The 16,083-nt window shown below is 42.0% G+C and overlaps 3 protein-coding genes across 5 annotated transcripts in view; all 3 read left to right on the forward strand.

Moving 5' to 3' along the window:
• Positions 1 to 125: 125 nt before the first annotated feature.
• LOC130917488 (uncharacterized) lies at positions 126 to 13,801 on the forward strand. Of its 2 annotated transcripts, XR_009063477.1 has the most exons (4): positions 126 to 1,445; positions 2,539 to 2,663; positions 6,271 to 6,357; positions 13,659 to 13,801. XR_009063477.1 is itself a non-coding variant. In XM_057838937.1 (2 exons), the coding sequence occupies exons 1-2, from the start codon at positions 519 to 521 to the stop codon at positions 2,566 to 2,568; spliced, it is 957 nt and encodes a 318-aa protein (XP_057694920.1). In that variant the 5' UTR covers positions 126 to 518; the 3' UTR covers positions 2,569 to 2,682. The 2 variants fall into 2 exon arrangements, 1 of the variants encoding a protein (XP_057694920.1); XM_057838937.1 differs by lacking the exons at positions 6,271 to 6,357; positions 13,659 to 13,801 and having other exon boundaries at positions 2,539 to 2,682.
• LOC130917487 (uncharacterized) lies at positions 3,415 to 5,696 on the forward strand. Its single transcript, XM_057838936.1, has 2 exons — positions 3,415 to 5,384; positions 5,613 to 5,696. The coding sequence occupies exon 1, from the start codon at positions 4,059 to 4,061 to the stop codon at positions 5,034 to 5,036; it is 978 nt and encodes a 325-aa protein (XP_057694919.1). The 5' UTR covers positions 3,415 to 4,058; the 3' UTR covers positions 5,037 to 5,384; positions 5,613 to 5,696.
• An 89-nt stretch (positions 13,802 to 13,890) lies between the features above and the next one.
• The window catches only part of tiparp (TCDD-inducible poly(ADP-ribose) polymerase), a 31,209-nt gene continuing 29,016 nt past the window's right edge, over positions 13,891 to 16,083 (forward strand). Inside the window, exons 1-2 of one of the 2 annotated variants that reach the window (XM_057838933.1) lie at positions 13,891 to 14,135; positions 15,075 to 16,048. In XM_057838933.1, the coding sequence (XP_057694916.1) occupies positions 15,084 to 16,048 (965 nt within the window). In that variant the 5' untranslated portion in view covers positions 13,891 to 14,135; positions 15,075 to 15,083. Of the gene's footprint in view, positions 14,136 to 14,263; positions 14,733 to 15,074; positions 16,049 to 16,083 lie in introns of those variants that run through there. The other variant, XM_057838934.1, reaches the window with a different exon arrangement.

Consider the following 16,083-nt stretch of genomic DNA (forward strand, 5'->3'; position numbering starts at 1 on the left):
ACCGGCCAGAGTCCTACCTGTCCTGGAAGTCCATGTTCTGCAACGCGACGGAAGGCCTCAATCTCAAGCCCAGCGAAGAGCTCGACCTTCTCACCAAGTGGCTCGGCGGGGAGTCTCTTCAACACGCTCAGAGGATCAGGGCGGTCCACGTGAGTAATCCACAGGCAGGTCTCCAACGTCTGTGGCAGCGGCTAGACAAGACTTATGGCTCTCCAGAGGTAATTGAATCCTCACTCTTCCAACGGTTGCAGACTTTTCCAAGAATCTCCAACAAAGACACTCACTTACTGCAGGAGCTTGCTGATCTTCTGTTAGAGCTATCGTATGCCAAAAGTGAAAGTTATTTGCCGGGTCTTAGCTTTCTCGACACACCAAGGGGCATAAACCCGATAGTTGAAAAACTCCCATATGGACTCCAGGAGTCATGGGTTACACAAGGTACCAAATACAAAAGGGAAAACGGTGCAGTCTATCCACCTTTTTCGTATTTTGTGCGGTTCGTAAATGACTACGCTGAAATGAGAACAGACCCTAGCTTTATGTTACAGTGTTCAAACGTAATAAATCCAAGGGTTGATAAGACATCAGTAAGACGAGACAAATACAGAGTTCCATTGGCGGTGAATAAAATAGAGATCAGTCCGGCTAAATTGACAGCACTCGATCCAGACAAACAATGTCCTATCCACCAAAAACCACATTCACTCGTCAAATGCAGGGGGTTTAGAATGAAAACACTAGACGAAAGAAAGAACATTCTCAAAGAGCACGCCATTTGTTTTAAATGTTGTGCGTCCACAAATCACAGGGCTCGAGACTGTAAAGCTATTATCCAATGCTCAGAATGTGATAGCGATGCTCATGTGTCTGCCATGCATGTCGGTCCACCTCCATGGACACCTCAAGACTTTAATCCCCCAACCCAGAGTCACGGCGGGGAGTCTGAGGGCCCAAATCCTGTGAACACAGCCAGTTGCACAGAAGTATGTGGGCAAGGCGTAAAAGGAAAATCATGCTCAAAGATCTGTTTAGTTAATGTATATCGCCGAACTTCTCCAGAAAAGAAAAAGAGGGTATATGCCATGTTGGATGATCAGAGCAATTCATCCTTAGCCAGATCTGCGTTTTTTGACATGTTTAATGTGCAAGGTACCATATTCCCATACACCATGAGAACATGTGCAGGTTTATCAGAGACACGAGGTCGCAAAGCTGATGGCTTTATTGTAGAAGATGTAGATGGTAAGGTCTCCATGATGCTGCCTACAATAACAGAATGTGATCAGATTCCAGATAATAGAGACGAAATTCCCAGCCCTGAGGTAGCAGCAGCTCACCCTCATTTGCGATCAATCGCTTCACAGATTCCTCCTCTCGACCCATCGGCAGACATTCTTCTGCTCCTGGGAAGGGACATCATTCAGGCTCATAAAGTTCGTGGTCAGGTAAATGGGCCAAACAATGCACCTCATGCCCAGCGTCTCGATTTAGGATGGGTTGTCATAGGTGATGTCTGTCTCTCTGGAGCTCATAAACCCACATTGAACTCATTTAAGACGAACGTTCTAAACAGTGGACGTCCCACGTTCCTCAGTCCTTGCGAAAACACAATCGTTATCAAAGAGAAATACACCAAAAACGATCCACTAAACACACAAGCGGAACTAGGACAACATATTTTCCAACAAACAACAAATGACGACAAAGTTGCACTTTCGGCAGAAGATGCGTTGTTCCTAGACATTATGCACAACAACTTTGCTAAAGATGAGGCGAATAACTGGGTAGCTCCACTTCCATTCCGCTCACCTAGGCGGCGCCTACCTGACAATCGGCAGCAGGCCTACAATCGTTTAATGTCGCTCCGCAAAACGCTGAGAAGAAAACCTGAAATGAGAGCGCATTACGCTGAGTTTATGGAGAAAATATTCAGCAAGGGCCATGCCGAACCAGCGCCCGCACTGGCGCCAGATCAAGAGTGCTGGTATCTCCCTAGTTTTGGCGTTTACCACCCGCAAAAGCCAGAAAAAATTAGGGTAGTCTTTGATTCGAGTGCTCAACTTGACAATGTTTCTCTCAATGACGTGCTCCTCAAGGGACCAGATCTTAACAACACTCTCGTAGGAGTTCTGATGCGGTTTAGGTCCGACCCATACGCCGTTATGGCAGATGTGGAGCATATGTTTCACAACTTTATAGTACGAGAAGACCACCGTAACTACCTTCGTTTCTTGTGGTTCCAAAATCATGACCTTGATGGAAAAGTGCAAGAATTTAGGATGACTGTCCATGTGTTTGGTAATTGTCCTTCCCCATCAGTCGCCATCTTTGGACTGAAAAGAACAGCCATAGAAGGAGAAATGGAATTTGGCAGTGACGCAAAAGAATTCATTGAACGGCACTTCTATGTAGATGATGGGCTAAAGTCATTCTCTTCCATAGAGCAGGCCATTGATGTTCTTAGTAGGGCACAGAAGATGCTGGCTCAGTGTAACATACGCCTGCACAAAATCTCATCCAATTGTCCTCTCATAACAGGAGCCTTTCCAACCGAAGATCGTGCTGTAGGCATGCAAGGTCTTGACATTGGGCAGACTACCCCACCAATGCAGCGCAGTTTGGGCTTAGGATGGGAGCTGTTGACTGACCAATTCAAGTTCCAAGTAAGAGTAAATGAAAGGCCGTTCACAAAAAGGGGAGTTCTGTCAGTTATCAACAGTGTGTTCGACCCACTTGGTTTTGCTATTCCAGTAATCGTAGGGGGTAGAACCATACTCAGAGACATTTCCACAAATGTTTCAGAGTGGGACACTGAACTGCCAAAAGACAAATTAGAACAGTGGCAAAAGTGGAAAAGTTCCCTCGGACACCTACAACATCTTGAAATTCCCAGAATGTACACTTCAATACCGCTGTCTGCAGCCCAAAGAATAGAGATTGACGTTTTTTGTGATGCTTCCACAAAAGCCGTAGGTGCGGTAGCATACCTCAAACTCACAAATGAGGACGGACACAGCGAAGTGGGATTCCTCCTCGGCAAAGCACGTTTAGCTCCTAAACCAGACATCACCATACCCCGACTTGAACTCTGTGCAGCAGTCCTGGCCGTGGAAGTAGCAGAGTTGGTTCTAGAGGAGCTGGATGTCACAGTCGATCAGGTGAATCTTTACACAGACTCAAAGGTAGTGCTTGGGTACATCTCAAACACCAAGAGACGCTTTCACGTTTATGTGCACAACAGAGTCGAACGCATCAGGCGCTTTGCACAAACTCACCAGTGGCATTACGTGCCCACACACTTAAATCCGGCAGACCATGCCACACGAGCGTTGCCCGCTGAGCAGCTCTCCAGCTCCACCTGGCTCAGAGGCCCAGCTTTCCTCTCCAGGTTGGACCAAAGTCAAGTTCGAAGTCAAACCTTCGATCTCATAGACCCAGAGACTGACTGTGAGTTGCGTCCTGAGGTAACAACTTGCACTACCACCCTATCAAAAGGCCAGTTTAATAGTGCCAGATTTGAAAGGTTTTCAAGTTGGAAGGTGCTGCAAAAGGCTATTGCCAAACTCCAACATATAGCTCAATCATTCAAGAACAACTCTGAGGTTTCCTGTCGTGGCTGGCACAACTGCAACAAACATTTAACTGAAAAGTCACTGCAACTAGCCAAGACCACGATCATTCGCACCGTTCAAAGAGAGGTCTTCGCAGAAGATATTGGATGCATTGAAAAAGGCACAGCTCTAAAAAACTCAAGTCCACTCAGCAAACTGAATCCATTTGTTGACACGCAAGGGCTCCTTAAAGTTGGAGGCCGACTAAAGAAAGCACAGTTGTCTGCAGAAGAAACCAATCCCATACTCGTCCCTGGAAAGCATCATCTTGCTCAGCTCATAATAAGACACTTTCACGAAAAATTATGTCACCAGGGAAGGCATTTCACGGAGGGAGCAGTCAGAGCAGGGGGCTTTTGGATTGTGGGAGGAAAAAGAGCAGTAAGCAGTGTGATTTTCAAGTGCATCACATGCCGCAAATTAAGGGGCAGGCAACCTGAACAGATAATGGCTGAACTTCCTGAGGACAGGCTGTCCACGGACCCTCCTTTCACAAATGTAGGCCTTGATGTGTTCGGTCCCTGGTCCGTTACAGTGAGAAAAACGCGTGGTGCTAATGCAGATGCTAAAAGATGGGCAGTCATATTCACCTGCATGAGTACACGTGCAATTCATATTGAAGTGATTGAGTCAATGGACACATCGTCGTTCATTAATGCACTGCGTCGTTTCTTTGCCATCCGAGGTGGTGCCAAACTCTTGAGATCTGATTGTGGGACAAATTTTGTGAGTGCCTGCAAAGAGCTCCAAATAGACAAACTAGGCTGTCACAATGACAAAATAGGCACATTCTTGAAAGACAGTGCGTGCAAATGGCAGTTTAATCCTCCACATGCATCCCATATGGCTGGTTCCTGGGAACGCATGATCGGCGTCACCCGAAAAATCCTCAATGCAATGCTCCTTGAACATCCATATGGGAAGCTCACACATGAAGTACTCGTAACATTGTTAGCTGAAGTCACCGCAATTGTAAATGCCCGTCCGCTAACAGCCGTTTCTACAGATCCCGAAAACCCAGTCATTCTTACTCCTGCGATGCTACTCACGCAAAAGGTTGGCACACCACCGATTCCACCAGGGCAGTTTCAGACCAGTGACCTATTCAAAGCCCAATGGAAGCGCGTGCAGTACTTAGCTAATGTTTTCTGGAGTCGTTGGCAGAAAGAATACATCGCAGGCTTGCAGGTTCGTCGCAAGTGGAAAATAAAAAAGCCGAACCTTCAAATGGGCGACGTTGTTTTAATGAGGGAGTCTCTGGAACATAGGAATAATTGGCCACTCGGACTGATCACAAAATCTTTCCCAAGTGAGGACGGTAATGTCAGAAAAGTTGAGGTTAAGATTTTCCGAAACGGCGAGAATAGGTTTTACATTCGCCCAATTCGTGAAGTTGTGCTTTTGATGTCTAAGGATAGCATGTAAAACGAGTTATTGTTGTGTATCGTTCATTAGTTAAGAGCTGACATCTTGCAGATGTCAGGCGGGGAGTGTTATGTCCTCTGGTCTTATGTTGACTACTTTTTGGGTTTAATTTCTTTCTAAGATTGTACATTGTTCATCCGTCCACAGGATGTCGCTATTCTAACTCAGAATCTTAAGTTTTTCTTTGGTATTGCTGTTTGCGCTCGGCTTCCCCTAGTGGCGACTTGCTGTAAGCAGCAGGCAGAAAGAACTTTTTATTTCAGTTGGAAAAGAGGCCTTGAGGTGTTAAGACGTTACACACCTCCTCTGCACCATACATCGTTGGGAACCCTTGACAAAACAAAATCTGTAAGTTTGTACGTTTTAACAGTGGGTTAGATGTAATTTTGGTGTGTCTATTCTGTTATTTTGTTGTTATTTATGTGGCGCGAACCCACACGTTTTTGTGCTAAGCTAAAGTAGCCACTTCATTTCATTTGCTCATAATGGAGCCAGTTTTCTGTTATTTACATAAACATGTTATTGTATAGAACCTTTTATTTTGTGTATAACATTTGTGTTTTATGTATGTTTCAGTTTTACCACACACACACGCACACACGTTGACACAAAGAAATAAATGAGAGGAAGGAGTTCGGGCCTCCAAGTTTCTTTGTCGGTTTAGCTCGCTGCCAAAGTCGAGTAGCCATACGCTCGGCTGAGGGCAGAAGAATACCCATATGCAAATTTAAATCACTTGACAAACAATATACCATATAATATTATATGTGCACGCATTGTTTCCAGACGAGTTATACAAAGTTCATTATATCATACAGGAATGTGGACTTTTCTCTCTCTCTCACCTACATGTGTCTATCACAAATGCGAAAAATTCTGGTATTACTATGCTTGTCTCAAATTTAAAAGAATGTGGTCAAAAACAAGATTTTGAATGTAAAACTACAACAACAATAACAATAACCCAAGGCTGAATTGGACCATCTAATGGGCCTGCTCTGGTCACACCCATGACCTGAATGTTTGAGACCCCTGTTCGATAGCATTTTCCTCCTATACTTGCCACAATATACAGTATTCTTTAAGGTCACAAATGTGAAAATAGATTGTTCAATGAGTACAATAAAGAAGATGCTAACCACTCACTAAATACCCACTTTCATTTGTACTCTTTTCATTGATTTTATTATTAAAACAAGTAAACTTATTTTTATATTTTCATGTCTTTTTACAGTCTGCATGGTAGAAGAGTGTCCGCCTCACAGTTCTGACGATTGTTGGTTCAATCCCAGCTCCGGCCTCCCTGGGAAGAATTTTGCAGGTTGGCCGGTTTCCTTCCACATCTGTAGGCTGATTAAACACGCCATATTGTCCGTAGCTGTGTTTGTCTCTATGTCCCCTGCGACTGGCTGATATCCAGTTCAGGCGGGTGTACCCTGCCTCCTATTAGTGTTAGCTGGGATAGGCTCCTGCACCCCCGGCGACCAGGGGTGGGTAGAATAGCCAAAAATTTTATTCAAGTAAGAGTAGCATTACTTCAAAATAATATTACAAAAGTAAAAGTAGTGTCCAAAAAATGTACTCAAGTACAAGTAAAAAAATATTTCGTGAAAAGAATACTCAAGTAATGAGTAACTGCTTAAGATTTCTTTTCTTTTTTTTTTTAAACAATGATATTTTTTTCTGAGCACAAACTTATCTATATGGACTAATTGCTATAATGATACTGTACAATATCCCATTACATAACCACGTTAAGCCAAAGAAATACAAAAAAAAGAGAAAAAAAATCATTGAATTCGAGAGAAAAAAAAAAAACATGAAGCATTATTTGTCCGAACAGCATGACTGCCCTCCATTGGAGAAAATAGTTCTGAGTTTGAAAAGTGAAGTGTTACTTCATAATTGCTATCATGAAATTAAAAGAATTATATCTCCGGTTTCCCGTGGTCAGTCGGTGCCAAATAAAAAAGGTTAAAGAGGTTAAAATCTACGCTTTCGAGTCATGTTGAGTGCAGCGCTCTATATAAAATACTTTATTTTTTACGAATATTTTCATTTTTTTGCTTTAAAGACACCACATGATGGAACAGGCTGGCATGAAGATAAAACGGCAAGCTTGCGTCTGACTGGTATAATGGAGTCATGTGATTATTGTTGCGACATCTCATTAGTGAATTCGGTAGAGCTACCCAAGAAATACACCAGGCACGTCTCTACTCTTGGCATCGCTGGCAAAAAAAAATAAAAATAAAAATCTAATATATAGAATAAAGAGGAAAAATCTAACGACTCTTGTGTAGCCCAAAGTAGCGGAGTAAGAGTGTCGTTGTTTTGTTCAGAAATCTACTCAAGTAAAAGTAAAGCTTAGTAAAACTACTCTTAGAAGTACATTTTTCTCAAAAAGTTACTCAAGTACAGTAAATGTAATGGAGTACATGTAACGCGTTACTACCCACCTCTGCCTCTTCCACCTTCGTGAGGATAAGAGGTTCAGAAGATGAATGAATGAATGAATAAATGAATGAATGAATCAATTAATTAATTAATTAGTTAAATAATGTCTATTTACAATGCACTTCCCAAAAAGTAGCAACAATTTAACGCTGGAATAAATTAATACAAATTTGTCTAGATTTAAAAATAGATAAATAAAAAAACAAATAAATAAATAAATAAATTTAAAAATAGATTGTGAGAGGTCGATTTTAAAAGGCAAGTATTCTGTCTTGCTTTCATTTAGGGAATACACCCCATCATTGTAATTGTCTTCCCAGAATATTCACTGTACTTCATGATGTTGTTAGTGTCGCGCAATTACTTTGGCATTTGTTTTGTGCTCATTAAACACCCTTCAGTGAAATACATACTTTAGATACGTGACTTGTTTAGCGGAACTAGCTTGTCAGCAAACAATGAAACTGTGGCCACAAGGCCATGCAGCACAGCAGGTTCCTGAAAAGGAAAAATGATTTCTTGTTCAACAGGGTGTAAATGGAAGCTGACTGAACACACGGTCAGTAAATATTGCAACACAACAGAAAATGAAACAGTCTTCCAATGTATTGAAACAATTTGCAAGAGTTTGCTGGCATTTTCTTTTTCTATGTGTGTGTGTGTTTTGTAAATAAGCTAACTACACTTTGGAGACAAACGAAATTGTAATATTTGACTATTTGAAATGTCTTGTACCATCATATGATCCAATATTTAACAAAGAATTTAACCGGAGGTATGTTTTTGCAGTTGCAACATTAGAAAATTAAAATATTTGTACTATTTTTTCTCTCTTCACCTGTTTGTTTGCCAGCAGAACTTCACAAAAGTTGTTCAGAATGAAACTGAGTAGTTAATTGGACTAAAAATATCAGAATATTTTTCAGTCTGCATTTGGTTTAAGTTTCTACTCTTTGCTGTTTAAAAGTACAATGTTAAAATGTGGTCATATCGAAAGCATGTCACTCAATCATCAATTAAAGAAATGTTACTGATTTTAATATAAACTGTGGTTTTAACACTTTTACAGTGACACTTTGACAAACCAAAATGTTAAACAATCGTGAGGTGCATCAGCCACACACACCAGATAGCACTATTCTATTTTGTTTTTCTCCCTCCCCTTTCTGAAGTAGCAGCAAAAAAGAATTTGAATTTGGCCTCTTCCAACTCTAGATAGAAATCACATATCTGCTAATGCAAGCACAGTGTAAACACACAGATCAGATACACTCCAACAATAGTATTTGTGACAAAAAAAAAAAGATTTCCCAAGAATATTCACCCGCTCCTTAATCGATACAAAATATGCCATTAATATAGAAATACATCGATTTTCGAGCACTTCACTGGCCATTGTGAAACGAGGAATCTGTTATCCAAGGCTTGCATTTTTTTTTTTTTTTTAAAACATGGTGGGAAGAAGTAGCCGCATGACTGAAGTCATGGACCGACTTCAAAATAAAAGCTGTACTATGTACTGCTTCATGTTACACATGCGTGTTTTCAAGATCGTTGCGGCGGAATACTTCACTTGCTCCCAACATTCTGCACATTTATGGGACGGTAATATATAAAGACATTAGGCTTCATTTAGGCTGAAATTGTATTTATTTTATTTATTTATTTAAAAGGACAGTGCACTGTGATGAGCATCTATTAGACACATCCAAAAGATGTACCGGTAAATATGACGGCTTATAGCAAAAATGTTGAATTACATCCGCAGTCCCTAGGCAGGTAACACAAAGAGACAAAAAGACAAAAAAACCCAAAAACAAATGGTTACTATAAAACAGCACAGTACAATCGGTTACTAAGAACTTAAAAGTCAGTGGTTGCAGGTCTGGTTTACTTTCAACCACTGCTTGAGGTGAGTTTTGAAGGTTTGAAATAAAGGACATTCCCTGATGGCGAGTGGTAAACTGTTCTAGATTTTACTGGCATTTACAGGGAGAATTGTGACCAAAGACTGCTTTTTTCTGATTGGAATCTTACAGTTACCTCTAGATGAGGCCCTGGTCCTGAGACTGCTGTGAGCCCTTATGCTTTTTAAAGTCCAACATTGGAGATGGGGCGAGTCCATGTAACACCTTGTACATTAGACAAGCCATTTATTTATTCATTAATTTTCAAGGCTATATAAATAGTGCATTTTTTAAAATGTTACAAACATGGAATGACATTGGTTTTCTGGCAAAGACCTTTAACGATTTTTTGCAGAGTGATTCTATGCTACTGCATGTATTTACGCCTGCCAGTTCCCAACATGTAATGCAATATTCAATGTGTCATAAAATCATTGAGTGTGTAAAAATTCTGGCAGCCCCAAGTGTTATGAAGTATCTTATTTGTTTAAAATTGTACAGGTTGAATTTCACTCTATTACTTATTCTTTTAATATGGCTTTTAAAAGACAGTGTGGAATAAAGTGTCACTCCAAGGTACTTGAATTCAGAGACAATTTGTATTTCCTGTCATCCCAAAAATACACCAGAATTTTTGATGTCCAAAGATTTCTTTGTAAACATCATACAAACAGTTTTGGTGGTGTTTTAGTATAAGGCAAGATTTGTAGTGCCAATCATTTATATGCACATATGAAAATCATCAATGACCCATGCAATCAACAGTGTTGGCTATGTTTTCAGGACAAAGTTATTAAAACTTACCATTGCATGTCAATAATTACAGTCTGAACAGCAAAATTTGTAGTCCAGAAGCTCTGCAGAGGAGCAGGGCGGAGTAATATCACATGTTTTTTTTCCACCCCTGATTTTTTATGTCGTAGCCAGCAGCAATTAACCACTTTATATTGTTCCTTGTTTTTCATAGGGAGTTTGTGGAAACTTTCCTTTGCCAATTTCTTCATTCTGGTTTCACAGCCTTTAAATGCACATTTCACCATGTTGCCGGCTGTGAATTAACTCAGCAGACCGATGCTGCATTCGAGGAAGGTGACAGTCAGAATTTCCAACTTCCGTTCTGGAAAAATGTCATTGGAACGCCTCCACTATTTGATCGCTTACGAGAAGGTAGGTTTGCTGCTGGAGGTCAAAATGTGTTTTAATGGACAAAAAAAAAAAAAAAAAAAAACATTGTCGCGATCAGCTATCTTTGCTGTTTGCATTCGCTTGGAACGCTTTGAGGTCGCAACTTGTACCCTCCCAGTGTAATAAGTCTGACTTCCCACCTTCCTCAAATGCAGCGTGAGCCTGAGTGGCCGAAGCACTCCTCTCTATTGTGGTCATATTACGCATCTAAAAAAAAATAGTCCATTAACATGAAAGGAATAACGGCAGTTTTTGTGACATTGTTTTGGCCGCATGGGTGTTTTGGAACAATGATATGCATTTTTAATTTATTTGACTATGTTGGATCTGTTCGTAGATCTGTACCATTTTTTATTGGCGTTCCAAATTGGCCCCATTGACTTGCGCTAGCTTAGCCACTCTGGAGAAACTAACAATTAACTTGACGGAAACAAACTCCACAGAATTTGTTAAAATCAACTCCGCCAACTAATTAAACCCTCGCTAACTCAAAGATTAAGCCTAATTTGAAATATTCTGAACTTCTGCTTTAAGCTACCGTATGTTATACCAATGTTAACAATGTGTATAAATGGAGATATAATTGTACTTAGTTGGTGCTGCTGATCAGTTAAAGGTAGTCGAGGTATTAGAGCAGTGGTCGGGAACCTTTTTGGCTGAGAGAGCCATGAACACCACATATTTTTAAATGTAATTCCGTGAGAGCCATACAATGTTTAAAACTAAAAATACAAGTAATGTGTGCATTTTATGTAATTTCAACACTTTAAAGTACAATAGGTCTCTGACTTCTTTTTAATAACATTCTTATGCTGTTGCTAATCAATGATGAGTATTTCTTACCATTAATGCGACTTCTGGTGCTGCATGGTTTTGCTGATGGCTTTCTAGTCTGGTTGATACTTGGTTAGGTTAAGTTTCATGCAGGCGTTGAGAAACTTAGGATGTGTCTCTTTTCATGTTCACGAAGACACACCATGAATCCTCTGTTTTTCCTCTCCATCCACGGGGAAAACCATCAATGCTCACCGAAACAAGTTTATCCATCAGTAGATTTTTTTCTTTAGCCAACTCAGTGAAGGACTTGAATAAATCCTCCCCTCTTGTTGTCCCTGTCACAGTCAAAACCTTGCAATCACGCTGAACTGGGATAAATTGCTTACGTCTGTTGACTCATCCAAAGCGCATTTATGTCCTTCACTTGCTGTGCCTCAATTTGATTTGACATCATGATAGTATGATCGTGAACAGTTTTTGCCAACAGAGGCATGTCTTTTGTCAGTTTAATTATCTTGTCTTGTCTAAATCGCCAAAAACTCCCCACAAAGGCAAATTCCTCTGTCCATTCCTGCTGAAAAGTACGATACTCCTCGTCTTTTTTTCTTTTAGCCAAAAAGGGTTTCTAAAATTAGCTTACAACACGGAAAACGAAACTGAAAACGATAGTTTACCTCCTGATCTTCCGATGTTCTGTCATGACAGATCTCAGCTACTAGTTTAACCAGTTTGCATTATTGTTTTGTAATGTTTTTCCTTATTCAGATTTGTTTCAAGACCACAGTTACAGACTTCACTTTGATGGTTAATGCAGTTATTGCACTCTTGTTGTTTTATCACAATAGATTGGTTTATTTACATTTAAAAAAACAGAAGCCATTCATTTATAAATGTGATTGCACTTTAGTTTACATATTTAAATGTTCAGATATTAAGATTTGAATGAGGGAAAATAACATGCTTTTTCTCTCAAATGTATTGTTATAAACATTTGTTTCAGATGTACTGTAATTATTTTCTGTATAAAAATTAATTCGGTGTTCAAAACGCCTTTTTTCAAACTTGAGTCTTGAAAAAGAGTGGGTCGTCTTATAACCAGGGCTGTCTTATATTCGGGTCAATACGGTATTTTCGACAGTAAAATACGGCAACCCCACTTGAACAGTGTCTCTGCCTCATCTGCGTTGCCAATGCGATTGATAGATAAATAGATAGACACAAAGAAGTGTATGTTTGCCACTTTCCCACTAAATTTACTGCGAACCGGCTTTCTAGTCACCGGTGACCAACACCGTTTCACGCAATGCGCAAAGAGTATAACAATTTTTTTTTTTTTTTTTAAATAATTAAAGATTTGTCCGTGAGCCAGATGCAGCCATCAGAAGAGCCAGATCTGGCTCGCGAGCCATTGGTTCCCGACCCTTGCACTAGAGCAGGGGTGTCCAAACTTTTTGCAAAGGGGCCAGATTTGGTGTGGAAAAATGTGGGGGGCCGACCTTGGCTGACGTCTTTTACGTAGAACAATATATCCAAGCAAATTTTGGCAAGCCATTCTGTGTGTCACGTTTGCTATATATATATTTTTTTTTTCAATTAAAATTTCAACAATCTCGCAACTAGCCTTTGTGGCATTCTTTTTCGACTCTCGGGCTCTTGCGAAATAGTGCTGCTGTGATATTATACTAGCTTCAAGTTGCATCAATTTCTTGCTACGTATCTTCCCTGTAATCTTGTCGTACATGTCAGCGTGTATTGTTTGGTAATATTGCCTCACACTGAACTCTTTAAAAACAGCGACTGTCTCTTTGCAAATGACGCAGAGACAGTTGTTGCGTTTTTAGTGAAGAAATAGTCCAATTTCCACCTATCCTCGAAGCGTCGGCCGTCGCAGTCAACTTTTTTTTTTTTTTTAATTTTCGCCACTTTAGAAAATTGGGAGTAAAGGGTCATATGGGGTGTTTTTGCTTAGAGTGCTGCTGCCTTTTAGTGGGTAAATGAGGAGCAGTATTTAGTGTGTAAGCTACTTCATATGGTGGTAGCGGTACTGTTGACCAATTTATTAAGTTTATTAAGCTGGGGGCCGGATGAAATTTGACCACGGGCCGCATTTGGCCCCCGGGCCGGACTTTGGACATGTCTGCACTAGAGGGAATCAATTCATTTTAGGGCCACCAGAAGACCATGGCCTTAATCCGATTAAAAAAAAAAAAAAAAAAAAAAGTTTTCCAGAAAATAGGGCCACTTTTGGGAATTAATCATTGTATTTTTTTTCTTTATGTGTGTACCCACTTAACAGACGTTTCAAATTCAGCATCAAGTGCTGCTCATGGACCATACAATTACCCATTGTAAATAATAAGCAAGAAACAAAGGCACAGACCCTCCCAAATGTGCAACTCCTTCCGGCTACCACTAGACGACTCATCCCCTTGCTCCGTGAAGCTCAAACTCGGATCTCGAGTCCCACCCTCCAGCAGGTTAGGAGGCGGGACGTGTCCCGGCAGAGGAGAGTCAGTCAGCAGCACAAGCAAAGCAAAGCGATTCCTCTCACAGCTGAGCTCCCTTTTGGTTTGGTTACACTTCACCAAACGGCTCAATGACACAAAGAGACGGGCGGACATGCAGGAGAGCGGCGGAGGCAGCTGAGAGGCACAACGAGGTTTACCAGAACTACGGATATTGCCGAGTTCTCTAACCAGGCTTCGCCGACATGCTCACTGGCAGTAACGTACCAAAGAACGTCCAGACCTGAGAGGGGGACTTTATCGCACAGGTAGGTGGCATTTTTCTCGCTCCCTTTTTTTTTTGTGTTTTTTTTTAAAATTATTATTTATTTATTTACGAATCCCCAAACTCTTATGAACACAATATGCTATGTTGTTCTTGTTTAAGGGAGAAAGACGATAGCTACGAAGGCCGTAAGGAAGCCTCGCGCCAGCCGAAGGAACATCGTTCTAACTAATGCGGGGAAGCTAAGCTAGCAAGTGGGTGATAGAAAGCAGCGCCTGGTGCGGTGGTCTTTTGTCGCTGTTCCGCCGCAGTGAGTGTGTGTGTGTGAGAGAGAGTGCTTATGCGTTTGTGTGTGTGGTCGGCTACGTGCAAAGTTGCGCGGGGGCCGCGATGAGTACGGGGCACGTAGACAACCCGGGGCTGCGTATCGGACTCCCGTGATCAAAATACAACGTCCCAAGAGGGAGAGAAGGGGGTAGTTCGGTGTCACAGCCTTGATTTTATCCCTCTTTCTTGGAGGCACAAGACCCATTATTTGTATAAGCATTCAGATTGCTCGAATAAAAGCGGCATTATTATACAGTTATCACAAGATGAACGAAGCTGGTGATTGTGACTCCCACCCCTTCACATGAATTAGGTAATGTATTTTCCGCTTCGCTTGCTTGTTGCAAATGGCTCATTTTTTGTTCTCGTTTTTCATCTTGACGTGCTCGGTGCAATTATGTGGATGCTATTAATCAGTATCACTCGGTTGTTCGTTCGCCGTGTCGCAGGTGTTAAATGCGGTAAAGGTTTCGTTTCAGCACATAGACTGTGCCAGCCGGCTCTTTCCAGGAAAGGAAAGGCGAGTTTTCAGTTAACATCGCACAAGCTTATTAATCGTCGCTTTATGCGACAGGATGACTTCACCTTGGGAAAAGATTAAGAGATTATAGGCATTACCTTTAATGACTACCTCTTTGTCTCCTTTTTCTCCCAGGACCGCAAGATGGATAAAACTTTGCACATTCTTCAGAAATCTGCAGACGGCGTGCCGACTGGGATTTCGTTGGATGTGAGTTTAAACGTGGATGATGGGGAGGACTTCACGGAACAATCAATTGTGGGACTTTCGGACAAAATACCTCTGGTGAAACCTTATTTCAAAAAGAAGCAGAGGAAAATAGACCCCAAATGCCTTCACCGCGCCTTGGAGGAGCCCATCCTGACCACTCTGCTCAGCGGCGACATGCCGGGGGACGGCGTGTTTGTGCCGCGGAGTCAGGCTGGACGCACGCCGGGGAACCTGTGCGCGGCAGTTGCGGCCAAACAGAACTGTATTGGCCCGGTGTGTGGACTTAAAGAATCGCCGGCTTCAGACACCGCCTCTGCTGCCGGGACGGGAGATGTGGAGATGGCTGATACTACTGCGGAGCTGGAGGAGACTGAGCGGAGAGGGGAGCGACCCAAGGCAAGCCTCAGGGCTGCGGGGACCACGGGAAAAATAACGCCAGCCAGCAGGGATGTACTTCCCATTGTCGCACCACCGGCTACTCACCAGGAGGAAGCCATCAAAAGCAATGACCTCTTAACGCACACCAACACCACCCCTGCTAAAGACTGCACTAGCCTCCGGGACACCCTCCCCCCACTCCTGCAAGCCCAGCAGCTTGACAAAGGAGTGATTTTTCAGGATAAAAGTGAAGAGGCCTCCCTGGACTTGGTGTTTGAGCTGCTGACCCAGCTTCAGTATCACACACACCAGTCAGACTCTGTGGACATTTGTGTGGATTTCCTCCAAGGACAATGTGTGTACGGCAGTGACTGTGCCCACCACCACACGGTCCTGCCTTACCACTGGCAGATCCGCAGAAGTGACACTCAGACGTGGCAAAGCATAGCGGATGAATCCCAGGAACAGCTGGAGAGACTTTACTGCAACCCGGACAATGACCAAGTCAGGCTCAAGTACCAGTAAGTGTCACCCTCAGTGTTTACTTGTAACTGCC

The sequence above is a fragment of the Corythoichthys intestinalis genome, chromosome 6 (assembly GCF_030265065.1).
Source record: "Corythoichthys intestinalis isolate RoL2023-P3 chromosome 6, ASM3026506v1, whole genome shotgun sequence".
In the NCBI taxonomy this organism is placed as follows: Eukaryota; Metazoa; Chordata; class Actinopteri; order Syngnathiformes; family Syngnathidae; genus Corythoichthys; species Corythoichthys intestinalis.

Excerpts from the sequence above, each read along its gene's own strand:
- LOC130917488 (XM_057838937.1), top strand. The coding sequence starts at position 519 with ATGAGAACAGACCCTAGCTTTATGTTACAGTGTTCAAACGTAATAAAT. Across the intron at positions 1,446-2,538 it reads CTCATAAAGTTCGTGGTCAG|GAGCCTTTCCAACCGAAGAT; the intron begins GTAAATGGGCCA and ends CTCTCATAACAG.
- LOC130917487 (XM_057838936.1), top strand. The coding sequence starts at position 4,059 with ATGGCTGAACTTCCTGAGGACAGGCTGTCCACGGACCCTCCTTTCACA.